General features: G+C 41.8%; 1 protein-coding gene across 1 annotated transcript in view; it reads right to left on the reverse strand.

Annotated features, from left to right (window-relative positions):
- The window catches only part of LOC101467375 (sodium channel protein type 3 subunit alpha), a 262,766-nt gene that overhangs the window by 80,481 nt on the left and 163,592 nt on the right, over positions 1–18,693 (reverse strand). The window contains exons 17-19 of the mRNA XM_024803636.2: positions 8,898–9,071; positions 5,413–5,574; positions 5,137–5,331 (exon numbers count right to left, since the gene is read on the reverse strand). Coding sequence (XP_024659404.2) covers positions 5,137–5,331; positions 5,413–5,574; positions 8,898–9,071 — 531 coding nt within the window. The remainder of the gene's footprint in view (positions 1–5,136; positions 5,332–5,412; positions 5,575–8,897; positions 9,072–18,693) is intronic.

The following is an 18,693-nucleotide window of genomic DNA, read 5'->3' on the forward strand; positions in this document are numbered from 1 at the left end:
GCCCGCCAACTGTTTCCGTGACAAAACTCTGAGTCGTTAAAGTGAAACTTCCTTTTTTTTGTATTTCTTCTTTTTCCTTACTTCCTCCTCATTTTTCCCTTTCCTGCTTCGCTTCGTGTTTTATTTTGCACTTTTCACTTTTCTTCCGCTCTTCGTTCTCCTTCTGTGTTTCCCCCTTTTGGTCTTTCCATCTTTTAAATTCCTCCCTTTCATTTTAATTCCATCTCTTTATTTCCTCCTTCCTTCCTTTCTTATCATACTTCTTCCTTTTCCTTCTTACCTTTTCTCGTTCCTTTTGTTTTCATTTTCCTTCTATTACTTCCTCTTTTTCCTTTCTGGTTCTTCGTACCCCTCCATCTCGCTGTTCATTTTTACTTTTTCCATCTTTTCCTTCTTCTGTTTACTTTTGCTCCTTATTTCCTTTTATTTAAACAGGAAGCAGGAAGCTTAATTTCTTCCCTCTGTGCCTTGTTCTTGCTTTTTCTGATTTCTTTCTTGAAACTGTGTCAGATTTATTTTCCTCTCTTCTTTCCTCTTCTGCTCTCTCCCTCTCACCATTTACCATTTCCTTCTTCCTTGTTTAGTTTTTCCACTACTTTTCCCTCTTTAGTTCTCTTGCCAAAATGTTTTCCTTTTCCTTCCTCACCTTTTCTCTTCCTCCTTCATTTCTTTTATTCTCGTACTCTCCCTTTGTCTTCTTCTCTTCCTTTCTGTTTTTCTTTTCATCTTTTCTTTTCTCTAGTACCTATTTTCTTCCTTTTATACCCTCAGTTTCCTTGTACCATTTCCTCCCTTTTCCTGTCTTTACATATGAGACTACTTTTCTTGTTCCTTTCTTTTACCCTGTGCTTCTAAATTCTCCTCTTCTTTCTTTTATTGCATTTCTTCCCTCTTCATTTTCTTCCTCCTCAACTTTTCTCCTTCTTTCCTGTACTGTATCAGTTTTATCACTTTCTTCCTCAGGTTCTTACGTCTCTATTACCCCTTACCTTTTCTCCTCATCCTTCTGCAATAATCCTTTAACTCTGTTTTTATTCTTTGAATTTGTTTCTTGTTTGTTCTACTGACAACTTCTTTTCTTGAGTTTTTCTCACTTCTTTCACTTTGTGAGTTCCTCTTCTTGCTCCTATCCTTTCCCACTTTTTGTCCTCCTTCCCTTTTATTCTTTTCTCCTCCCCTTTTCCTTCTTCCTTCCCTATTTTCTTCCCATTGCTCCTTCCTTATCTTCTCTGCTTTTCTTTAATGGCATCTCCCTCTTGTCCTTTCCTTTGATCTTTTCTCTCTCTGTCTCTGTTACCACCTCTTTATTCCTTTTGGCATCACCTCGAGTTACCTTAACTTGAATTACCCTTCCTGCTTTCCTTCCTGTCTGTTTACAGTATTTGGATATGCTTTCACTTGTTTCCTCCTTCCTCACTGCCTGTTATGAGGTCTGACAACGTGACATCCTATAACCACCACCACCAAAAAAAAAAAGTCATGCACACATACAAACACGTGAACGCATGCAAGGCATGTGCACACCTAAGCACGCTGAGGTGTGCACAATGGGGCCATTTCTAAAAGGATAAATCACATGAATAGCAAAGGTTCACACACACACACACACACACACACACACACACACACACACACACACACACTCATTCACTCAGGTCAGCATATCCCTCTGTAGGAGGAGATACAATTCCTGTCACTGAGGACGGAATAAGAGGCTGTTGACGGCATGCTTGTCTGCGTGTGTGTGTGTGTGTGTGTGTGTGTGTGTGTGTGTGTGAGCTGTCTGGCCTATCAAGCTCATTATTAAATATCCATGAGACCATTAAGCTAAATAGATGAGTGAGACTCTATTATTGCTGCGCGCACACACATTTCATGATCCACTGACTGGTGAATATGAGAATCCACTACAGAGTATATTACAGGCTGTGAAGACTAGACAAGGAAGAGGAGGGACAGAACGAGGAGCCCAGGGAACAAATGAAAATGATAAAAACGGAAATTAAGGAGTAAAATTAAATTGTATTCAAGCTCCTTTTTCCACATTTGTTGATCCTGCTTTCTTTGTCATGTAAAGCATCCTTTAAATATATTTATTTAAATATATTTATTTAATATATTCTATTTATCCAGTTATATTTGGACCCCAAACTCTGGTGTTGGGATATATATACGCTAAGATCTGACTGCTACTCAGACACCTGCTGCTGCTAAAACATAAATGCAGTTTAGAATAATAATGCTATAAACTGCTGAATCTGTTTGGCTGCTGCTCTCCCTGCATCAGGCTCATGTTGGGACATCAACGATTATGGAGCCATACCAACAAATCTATGATGTACTGTTTGTTAACAATAAAACATTTTGAGATGGATCTAGTTCCACAGATCCAGAAAAAAACTAAAAACTTTCAATCCAAGATATTTTTATTCCAAAAAAGAAAAGGTAGCATCGGTGCAGCACCTAGTTTCCTCTGCTGCCCAAACATCTCCTGTTCACGAGTTGATTTATCTGTTTGACCTGTTGTACTTTGGTTAATTTAAAAAAAAGAAAATCTTGTATTCGTCTTTGTGAGTAATGTCACCCTGAGATCCCGGTTCTAGGCAGAAGCATATTTATGGGATAAATTCATCTACAATCCACTGAGAATTAGGGAAGAGCCAGAAACACAACAGCTGAGACAAACTAGGAAATCATGCATACAGCAGAAGAAGCTAAAGTGACACTTTCAAGTGCTGGGATTTTATTTCAGTGTTTTTAATGTTTACAGTAAGGGGGATTCCAGAATTTGAAGAAAATTAACTTCAGCTCAGTCTTGAAACCAAAGTTAGGAGGAGGTGCAGGAATCAGGCTTCACCTCAGACTACTTGAAATAAAAGCTTATTATGGATTTTATTTTTGTCCGGTGAGGCCAAACACAAGTTGATGACCGGCTTTATTGCTTGCATTCATTTCAGTCAGATATCCTCCCACGTTATTCCACAGAGGAATATCCTCTATAGCTGAGGAGGTAGAGCAAGTCAGGCTTTAATCACAAGGTTGTTACTGGACATTCAGCTACTCGAAGTACGGGAAAAGGTACTGAACCCCAATCTAGCCCTGATGAAACGGGGTATGAGTGTATGATGATAAGGTTTTTAAAAATGATTAAAGGCATAAAGGAGGTGTGCCAAGTACCTGTCCTGACAGGTGTATTGAAATCTTACTGTAGAGGAAAACTTACTAATATTTACTCAAAATCTGGTTCAGATGTAGTTTGACTGCTGAACTTACTCATTATTATTTCAGAGACGTGTCAACTCTGCCAGCTCACAAGTGACCAGTACTTTTGTTTTTTTTACTAATGCTGCGGAACAAAGTAATAACAAACACACCCTGCATGTGACAAAGTGGTGAATAATATCGTCTCACTTCAGCTATGACTTGTGTGCTTGAATGAGTGTGTGTGTTTGGGGGGGGGGGCATTTGACCATCTGATCGTGGAACTTTCTCTTCTCCAGTTACATACTACTATAATCCCTCTCCCCCAACAGACAGACAGACAGACAGACAGACAGACACACACACACACACACACACACACACACACACACTCTGATTGATTGATGTGTTTAGACGTGCAGAGGTGACGTGTTCATGCTAGCAGGGGGTTGCATTGTATAGTAAGAGAGGTAAAACGAGCTCTCTCTGTGTGTGTGTGTGTGTGTGTGTGTGTGTGTGTGTGTGTGTGCGCGTTGGGGGTGCTGGGTAAGATGAGATGGCAGATAGTTATCAGAAGAAAGGAAATCTTTTCTGTTCTCCTTTTGTCAAGTGCTCCCTGCATTGGTCTGTGTGTGTCTGTGTGTGTGTGTCTGTGTGTGTGAGATAACACTTAGTCTACACAAAAATTAAACTGCTAATACAGTCCAAGTAAAAACAAAACACATAAAAATGGAACGAGCATAAAACAAGTGAAATGTATTTATTGGTCAAAGGAGCTCAGCTTCAAGAATTTGCTCTGGAAAGTTCTTAATAATGAAAGTTATAAGATGAAATAAATGACTTTTTTGGATATGTATGTTGTGATGGCGAAGGCCATCAAAATCAGCAAGCATCCCTCCTCTGTGGACCACAAGTCTTCTCCGAGCTGGCTGAGCTGTCACATTTTCATCCCTCAGCCTCGACTCGAAGCAGGATTCGATACCCGCGGTAGCACATGGCTAAGTCAGGTCAGGAAAGCCCACCTGCTGACCAAAACACAGCCTTTCTCTTCTGCCCAACAGTTATTTTTAATGAGCTCTGTTTAGCCAAAATGCTGAATTACAGTTAACTCTAACCCTAACGACTGTAGACTCGGTCCAAAGTGCTTGGATAGAAGACAGCTGGCCTTTGATTCAAGCACTTTGGACTGGACCATGACCTGGATGATTAAGAACCTGCACAGACACACACAACTACACAACTACCAACTCAGTTTGCTCACAGTTATGAGCAAAGTTAGCCAGCATCTCTCACTACACTGAAGCAAATATCTCAACTTTTGTGAAAAATCTTCCTCACACTGCATTGAAACACTCATCAGCTGAGATTCTCCTGACAATCAGAATCCAAGGAGAAGCTTATGGACGCTGTCTGACAACAACAGGATTTCAAGGGTCTAACTTCTCTTTCACATTGACCCAGGGGGACAAAGGGACACAGCCTTGAGAAAAGTGAGAGAAATCATTAGACTTCATGGTGAGCTATGATAATATCTTACAGCAGTATTCGAAGTGTAAAACCTTTGTGTTTGGGTTGAATACATCATTGCACCAACTTAGGTCAAAAGCAGCCATTCCTCCTTCTGAACAACATTCCAGTTTGCCAATGTCGAGTCATTTAAAGTGACTGTCTCTGGAGACTGACAATGACCGTGAGACTACATGGACCAATGTTAAATAGCTAGCCAATGACGCTAATTTGCTAATGATGCTAAAGTTTTACATCTCCTCAAAACATTTGTTTTAACTTGCAGACTGCCAACACCAACTGACCGGCTGGAGCACAACGGACATTCCAGCTTAGTCCAATAGATGATCATACCCAGTATAAGTCAGTCACACCTCCTAAAAGTCAAAATTCCAGAGGGATTCTTTGATTAAGCAGGTAGGAACTCACCACCAGGTTTCCGATGACCATGACCAGCATGAAGACGAGGATGCAGAGCGGCTGCCCTGCGACCTCCATGCAGTCCCACATGGTCTCTATCCACTCGCCGCACAGCACCCTGAAGACGATGAGGAACGAGTGGAAGAAGTCCTTCATGTGCCAACGAGGAAGAGTGCAGTCCTTGGAGATCTTACACACACATTCCTGCAGAGGCGGCAGAAAGAAGCTCAATGTTCTGAACAAGCGACGTCAGGCCCGTACCTTAGTCTGGGTCAGAAGTGTTACCTGGTAGTTTTTCCCAAACAGTTGCATGCCGACCACGGCAAAGATGAAGACGATGATGGCGAGGACGAGCGTCAGGTTGCCCAGAGCGCCCATAGAGTTCCCGATGATCTTTATCAGCGTGTTGAGAGTTGGCCATGAGCGAGCAAGCTTAAAAACACGTAGCTGCAAGGGAAGCGAGGAAAAGGAAGAGACAGCAGAGCTAAAACCAGGTTTCTCAGATGATGTCATGGGCACATTGCTCAAGAGTTGTCTGCCATATTGGATGTAATTGAGCTATCGGTTGCTAGGGAAAAATGGAAGTTGGCAGTGGTTCCTATGGCTGTTTCTAGGTTAAATCAGATGTGAAGACAGTGCTACATGAAAAACCACACAGACATTCTCCTTCAAATTAAACGTTGTGCCTCAGCACTGCAGCCAACATGTTGCAAAGACACAACTATTACTTTGAAGGTAAACTCTTCATTTCTGGTTTGTGTCACACTTTGCACAGTTTGACTGCAGCCCAGAGAGCAGTGTTTGTGAGCAGGTGCATGACGTCCATTCCAACTACAACTGCAGCAACATACTGGTGGTCAAAGCAATCACAAGGAGGACGGGCAATTAGGGGTGGGCGATATAAACGATATACGATAGAAACAATATAAATTTGGCCAACGATAGAGATTTTGACTATATCGCTCTATCGCGATAGCGCATGTTGATGATGTCATCAAGCGGCGCCTGTTTTGGTCGAAAGCATCGCAGTGGCTAAAACCATTATCATCTGCAAATTATGGCCGGCGACAGTCACAGCAAAGAGATGAAGCCCTTTTGAAATATGGGGAAAGCCAAAAACTGCGCTTCCTCCACTTCCGTAACATTGATTCATTAATGTTGAATTCTCTCGCAGCTGCTCTATTCCCATGTTGTTGCAGTATATTAATAACTAACCTCGTATTGTGGATGAATGATCTCAGTTGTTCTCCTGACTGAAGTTTGGCCCGTGTACAGCATCCTGCTATGCGATTGCATTTGTCCCTGACCACCAGAATCCCTCACGTTAACTTTTAATGAGTGGAAAAAAAGTTGGCGTTCATCCTCCAGCTTCATTGTGCTAATGTTATGCTAACATAGCTGTGTCGCTAGCAATCACGTAGCACAACATTATATATCAGGTAGTCAGACTTCAGTAACCCCTCAAAGGCCACTGCTGTTTAGTTTCTGTCTTCATTTATGTTGGAAGTGATAGCAGAGCTGTACGTTTGAATTGTTTCAGAAATCTCTCAGTCAGAACATGGTATGAAATGTTTAGGTGTAAACTAGCGAGCTAACTTCCTGTTAACTTCTGTCTCTGTTAAATTTAATAAATTCTGTTTTCATGGATGCATCGATGTAAAACTTAATTGTTACACCCGATAAAGCAGCAACGCTGATGATTCTTTTAAAGATGAAAGAATTTAGACCGTTTTTAATTCTCAGTGTTTGTTTGACTTTGGGACCTGAAGTTGACGGAGTTTTGGACCCAGATTACTTCGCGAAGCTCCTCACTACGGCAGCCATAATGCTCTGACAATCCATCAAGCTGTGCGGCTTACCAAAGTTGTACTAAAACATTTTTTTTAACAGATTTCTGCACACAGAAATCGGTTTGAGGTCAGTAAGCACAACCAGAATTCATACATAAGGCACACTCTCGATTTTTGAGAAAATTAAAGGATTTTTAGTGTGGAAAATACGTTATACAGAAGAAAAGAATATATCGTGATATATATTATTACCGCACGTGCTTCAAATTATATCATATCATTATATGAATTTTAGGCCATATCGCCCAGCCCTACGGGGAATACACCTTTTTCCCTAGCAACCACTCATTGGTCACTGACTGGTCTCTAGGCCTGTGTGGTTGGGACCTTATTCATCTGATCCTATGGTCACATGTCAAGAATAATTAACATCACATGATGGGTGTCTGTAAAACTTCAATACAGGATTTCTGAGGAGAGTTTGGTGTGGCCTGTCATGGTTAATATGCTCGGCAGTTCCGCAGTAACCAAGCGCCTAGCCTCCATTTTTATTAGGATGATAGCCAAGTTGCCTTGTGTTCATCTGCTAAATTTCATCAGCTTTGCCTGAAATGTCATGTTTGTCTGAAGTAAATGGTGTAAATGTCTCTAAGATTGAGAGATATTTGGATCTTTAACAAGTCTGACAAAACAAACAGAAATTTAAATCGAAGATTTGAGGAAAATTGCTGATTTTATTTATTTGAAGTTCATTTGACGATCGTGTCTGAAGCTGCATACTCATATTGCCACAGATGGGGCTTTGTGTCGTTTTTGGACTCACAGGTGTTTTTTTACTTCTCTCTTTATTTTCAATAAATCAACCGAAAGAGAGAGGAAGACTCAAAGACAATGAAAGCATGAAACAAAATTAAGGTCAGCATCAGAGAGAAAGGAGAGAAAGAAAAAAACAGTATTCAAAATTACAGAGCACGGCTGAGAAAACAGAGGAACAAAAGAGAAACAGAACAGAGGAAGAAAAAACAAAGAAACCAGGCCGGCGCAGAAGAAAGGCTCAAACATCAGAGTGGCTTTATTAGTGTGTGCGAGTCTGTGTGTGTGAGTGTGTTTGCCTCTGGTAGAACCTGACAATACCCAGAGTGACACTTAGAAAGATCGACGCAGACTGATGAAGACAGCCTGCGAGGATCTGTGTGTGTCTGTGTGTGTGTCAGTGTGTGTGTCTGTCTGTGTGTCTGTGTGTGTGTCTGTGTGTGTCTGTGTGTGTCTGTGTGTGTGTGACCACTACTGTCCTCATCTTGTTTTCCTTGTTTGCCGGTGAAGCAAAATTGGACACAGTGGAACTTATATTTTGAGTGACACCGCTCATTATCAGCCAATCATCACGTCCTCTGCGAGGTGCGAAACATCCCGCTGAACACTGCCGTCTCATTGGGCCTTCAGCTGCCCATCAGCTGAGTTTCCAGCTTAATTATTATCTCCTGACTATGAATATACTGCGATGTCCACTTTAATAATTCCTAATGAAACAGAGAGCGGATGTAGCTGTTCTTGTGTTTGTACATTGGAATGTGCTTTCTAATGTCAGACTGCCTGTACGAGGGTAATGTGACACCATGTGACTTTCTATCAACATGTTTTAGAAACTATTTCTCCTGCTAAGATCTGACAAAATGTAACAAGTGCATTTCTTTGTTTCTTGTAAAAACTGACTTGTTAGCCATTTACTCTAATGTACCTACCTTTAAGTATTTGTAGATAAATAAAATTAGATTTTTATTCAAAATAAAATACATTGAAATTTAATTTAATTACTCAGGAATTACATCCTTAGTTGGGTTTCAGGATTTTTAGTCCTTCCAAATCAATCAGAAATCAGCTGGCTGATGAACTACGTGTTGTAATGATCAACAACATTTTAATTCAAGCCACCCCTTTGTTGAATTTGGTGGTAAATGTGGGACAATCGGTGTGATTTACCAGCCTGAAGGAGCGCAACACGCTGAGCCCCTCCACATCGGACAGGCCGAGCTCCATGAGGCTGAGGCAGACAATGATGCTGTCGAAGATGTTCCAGCCCGTCTGGAAGTAGTAGTATGGATCCAGAGCGATGATCTTCAACACCATCTCTGCTGTGAAGATGCCGGAGAACACCTGAAAGAGACACAGCAAGGAATGTAAGCTAGGTTTGGGACGTGGGGAGAGCGCTGCAACGCTGTTTTATGTTAGCATTCTTTAAACACACACATAATTTTCCGAGACTGTTTTTACAGCAGCACGCTCTGAATCACAAAACGGTATTCCTGTAAATGTTTATGTTAGCAGCAGATCGTAAATGCAGCAGCAAAGCCCTGTGTGTCCATATTATTTTGATTAAAGATGATTAAAAGGACCTAGAAGTGTTTCTGAAATATCACAGCCTCTGCCTGTGTCTGCAGGAAGTGAAAACATATTTAACATGGAGAACGATGACAGCGGCAGCAGCATGTGCTCATGCTGAAGCAGACGTCGAGACGAGAAGGTTTTTATATTTTGTCTTTCACTTTGCTGCCCCAGGATGAGAGAAATCGGGCTTATTTTGAACTGTCAATCATGCAAAGCTACTCTAACCAGTCCAAGAGGGAAAATATAAAGCTGGAAATGACCGGCTTAGACAGTCAGCCACCACCCATGGGAAAAATGCTTTTCACACAATTAGACGATACAAGAGCTACAAAGTAACAACACAATGTTCTTGTATTGAGAGTACACAAAAACTGAAACTAATTGTAACACTTCAAAGCGTTGGGGTTAGTAGTACTGAGAATACAAAGGAAGCTGAGTCACAAAAGTACACACAACACAAAGAAAAGAACGTGGACATGTGCAGGTAGAGACAGAGACAGTCAGGTGAGGACACACAACCACACAGAGATACAAGAACTAAATGAAGGGCAGAGTTAGCCAAAGGGTAGGACATTTCAGACTGGGTTAGGTTCACACACACACACACACACACACACACACACACACACACACACACACACACACACACACACACACACACACACACGTCACCTCGTATAACTGCTGCTGAAGTACACAAGTTCTTTAAACACCAGCAGGATTTCAGCTGCTCCAGAATAAAAGGACGTTCCAGCACACTGACCTGCTATGCTAACTTTAGCATGTGTGTCAGTTAGCATGAAGTGTAGCATCTTTCAAACAGCTGAAAGATGAAGCTAGCACAGAACGTACCACGAACTGCAGTTCCTCTAATGTCCACTCGAGGCTGTCTCCAGCACTGAGTCAGTCCCCATACACTCCCAGGTTCAAATCTCGGCTTTACAGCAGAAGGAAGCACGTTTAGAGCCTGATACAAGTAACAGTGTCGGACTTTAAAGCTAATTCCCCTCTTTGCAACATCGCTGAGTGGTGTGAGTTTTTAGGCAGCAGTGATCTGAGGACTTGGTGACAGACCTGTGTGACAGACAGAGTCTCTCAGTGTTGATTTGGTGATTTTAGAAAGTCTAATAAGACTTTTTCTCAGCTGGCTGCTCCTCTGGTTTGATCTCTTAAGCCTCTCTGTCTGCCTCTCAGTGCAGACCTCAGCTCATCCAGGGTCTGCCTCGCTCTGCTGTACATCACACGTGTGTCTGTGTGTTTGCTACATTTAAAGTGTGGGTTTATTCCACTCTGTGTGTGTGTGTTCGTGTTTTGCAGCAGCTCCTCTCCCTGCTTGTTGTTCCAGACTGAGGGGATCCTCGATGTGACACAAGCTACGTGACACACGTGTGTGTGTGTGTGTGTGTGCGTGCATGTGTGTTTTTCAGCCTGTGTGTGTTTCACAACCAGTTTGTATGAAAAATGTGTGCATGTACGTCTCCTAAAAAGTGAGTTTTCACTTCAGTTTTATTTCTGTGTTTGGGTGCTACAGAAAATCAGAGGCTCTGGGGTTACCTCTCTCTAAAATACTCACACACACACACACACACACACCTCAATCCTCTTATATGGGCTCATTAACTCTGTAGTGCGTTGATTAGCTACTCAACAATCATGCTGTTATTATTACTGGCATCAGGAGAGCCTCTCTCTTGCTCTCGCTCGCTCGCACGCACACACACACACACACACACACACACACACACACACACACACACACACACACACACACACACACACACACACACACACACACACACACAGGTAAAGTGTGTGTGTGTTTGATGTAATGATGAAGGAGGCTCTTTCAGATCCAAAGGGTGAAGAAATACATAGAATCAAAGATTAAGAGGAAATGAATCAGTCTGAAAAAAAGGTAAATTTAAACAAATTTAACAGAAGGAGAACAAGAAGAGGAGAAGGTGAGGAAGAGAAGAATAAGAAGGAGGCTAAAGAGGAGAAGTGAAAGAAAAAGGAAGAGAAGTGAAGAAGAAGACGAGAAATGGGGTAACGGAGAAGGAGAGGAAGAATAAAAGAAGAATGATGAGGAAGATAAAACTAAGAATAAAGGAAAAGAGAAAGGAGGAGGAGGGTCAGGATGTGGAGGACAAAGGACAAAGAGGCGGTTGCTGGTTTGAATCCTGCCTGAGTTTGCATGTTCTGTGGGTTCAGCAGTCACATTTATCAGCGCTCTGTTTTTAAAGAGTGTGTGTTACTGATCGGTGCACAGAGTGTAACGGTGTGCTGACATCAGGCGGAGTGACATTAATCAAGTTAGACACAGTTCAGCTGTCAAATGTCAGCAGCTGCCTTTGGGCTCCAGCTAAAAATCACATCACTTCTCAGAACGCTTTATTTTATTATGCAAGAAATATTTGGTAAACTCTCTGAACGCTGAGGCTCAGCGAACATCACTCGGATTTATTTTTATTATAAAAACACATGGACTGATTTTTTCCCCCTGTTTTATTTCTAAAGTTTTTAAATGCAAGACAAAATGAACAGGAACACCATATGGAGTGCACCAACCACAGCAATACTTCATACAACTTTCAGAAATCATGGCAAAGTTCAAGCATGAAAAAAAAACCTAAATTAAACCAGTAAACATATTACATTACATTGTACAAGTACATTTCTCCCATAAATCAGTCTATTGCACAGCCTCTTCACCTCACTGTGCAATACCTTTTGTGCAATACTTTTGTAAATAGTCAACAGTGCAATAGACCTCAATACTTGAAATGTGCAATTCACTTGTATTTTTATTTTTTAGTCCTATTTATTCTATTTATCCCCTTCGTATATTTTATTTATATTGTCTCTGTATTTATATATATGTGTGTGTAATATTCTGTAACTCTGTAACTTCTGTCGGTGCTGTGCTTTTTTGGAAATCAAATTTCCCAGAGGAACCCACCCGAGGGATTAATAAAGTTCTATCTATCTATCTATTAAAAAGAAATCAACAGATCACAGTTTTCCTTCCTTTCTATTATTTTAAGAGATACATATATGCATAGATTTGCTCTGAAAATTAGGACAATATTAATTTGCATATATTAGTTTTCATTTGTATCTCATTTGCTTCATTAGCATTTTGTTATTAAATTAATCATTGTACAATTTATTTAGGTTTTGGGGTGGGGAGTGGAGGGTTGTATTGAATACTGAAAATAGGCCAATGAGAATAAATATCAATAATACAGTTTAAAATTTAGGTTACTTTACAAACAGCTGTCCTGACATTGGCTGTGAACAAAACTCGCCAGTCAGGTAGCGAGTAATCCCGCCACAATAAAGTGCAGCGTAATAATGCTTTAGGTCTCCATAAAATATGAAGATTAGACAAATAAAACAAGTGGAAACCAACACAGAAATGATAAAGCTGCAGTTCCTCTGTTGTCCACTTGAGGCTCACTTCCACCTCACAGGCAGCTGGAGCTGTTTGCTAGGCTTCACCTCAGCTGAGTGGCCTTTTGGAGCATTTTTAATGACATCATGTGACCAATAATATGGCTCCTGCCAAACAGTCTGAGCTCCTGTACTTTGAATGATTGAGTGTCTGTGCATTTGAACTCTATAGTTTACTGATACGACCCACTAACCAAGCTTGGTAGCATTGCAGCAGTCAAATCACTAATTTGAGTGCGACATCATCAACAGTGGTTTGACTGCATTCATCTTTTTATACAAGTTCTGTGTGGAGGGTCTTAAAGGCAGACATGTCTCACCTGAACTTTTCAGAGCACACTTTAATCAGGTAAGTTACTTTGCTTCATCTCCTAATCCTAGCACTCTGCGATTTTACTCCAAATCAGAGGAGTTACGTTTAGCTTGCTTTTTAAAGTTAAAGGAGCTTGGAAAGAAAAGCGTCTGGACTTCTTTAAGTTGCTTGAAGACGTTTCACCTCTCATCCGAGAAGCTTCTTCAGTTCTAAGGTCAAATGGTGGAGAGTCCCAGATATAAACCTAGTGGGAGTTTCCCCCCACAGAGGGACAAAGGACCCCCTGATGATCCTCTAATCGCCTGAGCCAAGGTGTGAAACTGGGCGTGGGTCCCAATCAGCCAGAGTTTCGGGTGAGTTCATTGTGAAACCTGGCCCCACCTTATCATGCGAATTCCTCGATGACCTGGATGACTGAGAATCTTCACAGACATCTTGCTTTTTAAAATTATACACGACTAACTGTCCACACTTTGTTGTGAAACAGACGTTAGTCTGTGGGCCGAGATCTAGGTCTGAGATCCAGTTCAGCCAGCAGACTCGCTCGCTTCCTCACCAAACAGTTATGTCTGTGAGAACGAAGAGATGGCAAGTTTAAGGTCTAGACACTGTGTTCTCCACTGAGTGTGTGTGTCTGCGCGTGCTGATTCATTGACTGAGCAATGAAAAACTACTCGGGTCAGCAAGTAAGTGTGTGTGTGTGCGTGTGCGAATGCTGCTGGCTCCCAAACAGGGGTTGTCGACATCAGCACTCAGTAATAACAGTAACATCAGCAGAGAGAGGATGACACGGACTGTGTGAGTGTGTGCGCGAGACACACATGATTATTTTTGTCACAACCAGGCAGATGTAATGAGTAAGCAGCGGGACACACACACACACACACACACACACACACACACACACACACACACACACACACACACACACACACACACACACACACACACAGAGGCTTTGGTCAGAGACACCGTGTCCATGTGGATTTCCTGATGATAAATTGCTTGTTCAAGTCTAAAGCTCATCAGTTTTTAAAATGTTTTTCCTAAATTCTGTTTATACGCTAATTTTACTTTAAAACATCTTACATCCCTGAGTTTTTGTCTTCCCCATCACTGTCCTAGTGCCTGTTAGCAAGGGCAGGACTATGCTGACCAAATTAGATAGGTTACAGCAGAGGACTGTGTGTTATTGTGAGGAAACACCACAGAAGAAGCCTGTCACGCAACAAACACCTTTCATCAGAGCAAGGAAACGTCTCATTCTTCACCTACATGCTAACACGACGTCGGAAAAGAATTGGAAGAGTTACAGAGTTTGACTTTTTAGGTTTAAGACTCAAGACGTGAATGTTGTGGAGCAACATCAATGAATGACTTAATGGTAAGAAGCACTGAAAGAAGCGTGTCAAGTGAAATGATCCTCCTTTTATTCAGGAGTCTTTTGTTCATCAAGATGACCCCTGAATACACAGAACGCCCCAAAATCAGACAGCCCTCTATGAGCAAGCCCTTGGTGACAGTGGGAAAGAAAAACTCCCTTTTGACAGGAAGAAACCTCAGGCAGAACTAGGCTGCCATCTATTGCAACTGGTTGGAGGGTTAGGGAAGGAGACATGAAAAAAGACACAGTGTGGAAGAGAGCCAGAGATTAATATTGGCTAATTATGATTATATGATTAACTGTAGAGCGAATGATATTCATCCTGGAGATCCAAGACTTATAGACCTGTTCCGCAAGACTTTTCGATCACTCCATTGTTAGAGCAACTAAAAGTTCATATGCAATAATTTGCTTTATTTTGTAGTACACCTCCGTTATGTGACCTGCCTACTTTTCCATGCAGACACATAGAAAGCTAGAGGTGAGAAGACCAGCAGGAAAACCCTGTGAGCACCAATGACAACAGAGTCAGACAGCCTGAAGGGAAGAGCTGGGTTGGTGGCGGGTTGCAAAGTGGCTTGCAAATATAGAGCAATCAAAAGGGCAATCAAAAGAAATGTAAATGGGGTAGCCAGTTGCAAAATGCATGGGTCAGTTATATATATATCTCTACCTGTATATGTAAATATGATCTGCCCAGGGTTTTCTATTCTATTCTATTGACAGAGCTTAAGTTTTCAGTCTCACTGAACTCACTATGTTTGATTTATATTTCATAAATTCTGTGAAACTGCCACAACCCAAAGACTTTATATTAGCATGCTATATTAACATGCTATATTAGCATGCTATCATTTCCTAGTTAAACAGTGTTAACATAGCATTCAGCTGCTAGTCCCTCTCAGACTGACAACTCAATCCATCCATCTTCTTTCTCGTTGGAGCGTATCCTAGCTGTCATACTGTCATAGGTTGTGATTCAGGATACACTCAAAACCTTAAAATCAGATAAATGTTTTCAGATTTATTAAAATAAAAAACCAGACTTAATCTAAAATCCATCTAAAGTCCATACTGTGCTTCTATGATGAGAGACATTAAAGGTTAAGTATAATGAGGATGAGTTGTGCCCTTGATGCAGAGTGCTGCTCTGTGGATAAAAGCCTTCAGTGAATGTATGCATTCTATAGATCTTTGCACACATGGAAATATTGATACAGTGGGGCAAAAAAGTATTTAGTCAGCCACCGATTGTGCAAGTTCCCCCACTTAAAATGATGACAGAGGTCAGTAATTTGCACCAGAGGTACACTTCAACTGTGAGAGACAGAATGTGAAAAAAAAATCCATGAATTCACATGGTAGGATTTGTAAAGAATTTATTCGTAAATCAGGGTGGAAAATAAGTATTTGGTCACCTCAAACAAGGAAAATCTCTGGCTCTCACAGACCTGTAACGTCTTCTGTAAGACGCTTTTCTGTCCCCCACTCGTTACCTGTATGAATGGCACCTGTTTGAACTCATCTGTATAAAAGACACCTGTCCACAGCCTCAAACAGTCAGACTCCAAACTCCGCCATGGCCAAGACCAAAGAGCTCTCGAAGGACACCAGGAAAAGTATTGTAGACCTGCACCAGACTGGGAAGAGTGAATCTACAATAGGCAAGCAGCTTGGTGTGAAAAAATCAACTGTGGGAGCAATCATCAGAAAATGGAAGACATACAAGACCACTGATAATCTCCCTCGATCTGGGGCTCCACGCAAGATCTCATCCCGTGGGGTCAAAATGATCATGAGAACGGTGAGCAAAGATCCCAGAACCACACGGGGGGACCTGGTGAATGACCTGCAGAGAGCTGGGACCAAAGTAACAAAGGTCACCATCAGTAACACACTACAACGGCAGGGAATCAAATCCCGCAGTGCCAGACGTGTTCCGCTGCTGAAGCCAGTGCATGTCCAGGCCCGTCTGAAGTTTGCCAGAGAGCACATGGATGATACAGCAGAGGATTGGGAGAATGTCATGTGGTCAGATGAAACCAAAGTAGAACTTTTTGGTATAAACTCAACTCGTCGTGTTTGGAGGAAGAAGAATACTGAGTTGCATCCCAAGAACACCATACCTACTGTGAAGCATGGGGGTGGAAACATCATGCTATGGGGCTGTTTTTCTGCCAAGGGGACAGGACGACTGATCCGTGTTAAGGACAGAATGAATGGGGCCATGTATCGTGAGATTTTGAGCCAAAACCTCCTTCCATCAGTGAGAACTTTGAAGATGAAACGAGGCTGGGTCTTCCAACATGACAATGATCCAAAACACACCGCCCGGGCAACAAAGGAGTGGCTCCGTAAGAAGCATTTGAAAGTCCTGGAGTGGCCTAGCCAGTCTCCAGACCTCAACCCCATAGAAAATCTGTGGCGGGAGTTGAAAGTCCGTGTTGCTCGGCGACAGCCCCAAAACATCACTGCTCTCGAGAAGATCTGCATGGAGGAATGGGCCAAAATACCAGCTACTGTGTGTGCAAACCTGGTAAAGACCTATAGTAAACGTTTGACCTCTGTTATTGCCAACAAAGGTTATGTTACAAAGTATTGAGATGTATTTTTGTTATTGACCAAATACTTATTTTCCACCCTGATTTACGAATAAATTCTTTACAAATCCTACCATGTGGATTCATGGATTTTTTTTTCACATTCTGTCTCTCACAGTTGAAGTGTACCTCTGGTGCAAATTACTGACCTCTGTCATCATTTTAAGTGGGGGAACTTGCACAATCGGTGGCTGACTAAATACTTTTTTGCCCCACTGTAAGTGAAACCAGAGAGCGACGCTGAAGAGCACACGAGAAATAGCTACAAAAAGTGAAAACTGACATCGATTGTGTCAGCACAGAAATGACCTGAAATGATCCTTACATAACACACACACACACACACACACACACACACACACACACACACACACACAAAGAGACACACAGCAGAGGCTCTCCTGTCCGTCAGAAAGGCTAGCTAAATGCTATGTAAACATCTGTGAGGATTAGAGGTTTTAGCCTATAAAGAACTTAGCGACTCCACAGTGCAATCGGATCCCGTTGACACGACGCGGCGTTTATCTGAGACTTCAGCGCCTCTGAATTGAAATGGAGGAGCGCTTCAAACTGTTTACGTTGCAAAAGTATATAGCTGCATTAAACTGGAGGCAAGATGACAGCAACATTAGAGGGATATTATACAACAGCTCGTGCTTTTGACTCCTTGACGTTCCTTGGGGGTTTTGAAGCTGTCTGAACATGTGGGCATACACAGCTGACCAGCTTAACGTACACAACATCATTATATAAATCGAATCAATCACTTTGTTTCAAAACTATCGATCCATCAGCTCTGTCTGCTCAATCCTACAGAGAGAGGCGAGCTATCAAATACCATCCACTCTCACACCTATACACTTAGCACATAAGAGTAAGACTCTTCAAGAGTAACAGAGAGCGACTCTTCCAGCAAAAACCAGGGCAAAAGATGCCTTAAAGCAGCGGCCCCCCACCCCCGGGCCTCGGACCGGTACCGGGCCGCGAGAGTCTAGGCTCAGGTGTGAAATGTATGGTTTTCAGGATTTTTATTGGTTTTCAGCGTTATTTTGTTATCGTTTTTTTTCATTAACTTGGTTTTCCTGGGTCTTTTCACGTGTGTTATGAATAAATCTTATTTTTTCGGTACCGGTACTAGTTTTATTTTTGTTGTATTTATCCCCATTCTGTCTCACTGTATGGTTATAGTGAGCCAAGAAAATGAATACAGACAATTAAGTACGCCTTTGTTACAGTAACAAATATGTCTGTCAGCACACAGTTAAAGCTGCTGCGAGCCTGTTCTGAGCAAACACAATCAACTCATGCAGCTATTGATTGGGCCTCTGGAGGTTGTGACAGGACAGCTTCCATCTTTGGCATTTCAGAACTGTGCCATAGATTTCTATTTAGGATTCAGCGACATTTGCAATCCTTATACTGTGTCTGGTTAATCTAAAATTTAGAGTTAGAGCAGCTTATGAGTTTCACTTCTGTAGTTTGAACACAGTGAAAAGACAGCGTGAGCATTGGTGGCTGCGCAACCAATCAGAAGAAGCAATAAAGCAGTGCCGTATTTCTCTGCTGATTCGCCTCAGTTGAAACTGAAGATCATTTTGTTTACTTACTCTTTGAAGTGATTGGTTGTTTACAGAGGAAAAT

This window comes from Maylandia zebra, linkage group LG9 (assembly GCF_041146795.1).
Source record: "Maylandia zebra isolate NMK-2024a linkage group LG9, Mzebra_GT3a, whole genome shotgun sequence".
In the NCBI taxonomy this organism is placed as follows: Eukaryota; Metazoa; Chordata; class Actinopteri; order Cichliformes; family Cichlidae; genus Maylandia; species Maylandia zebra.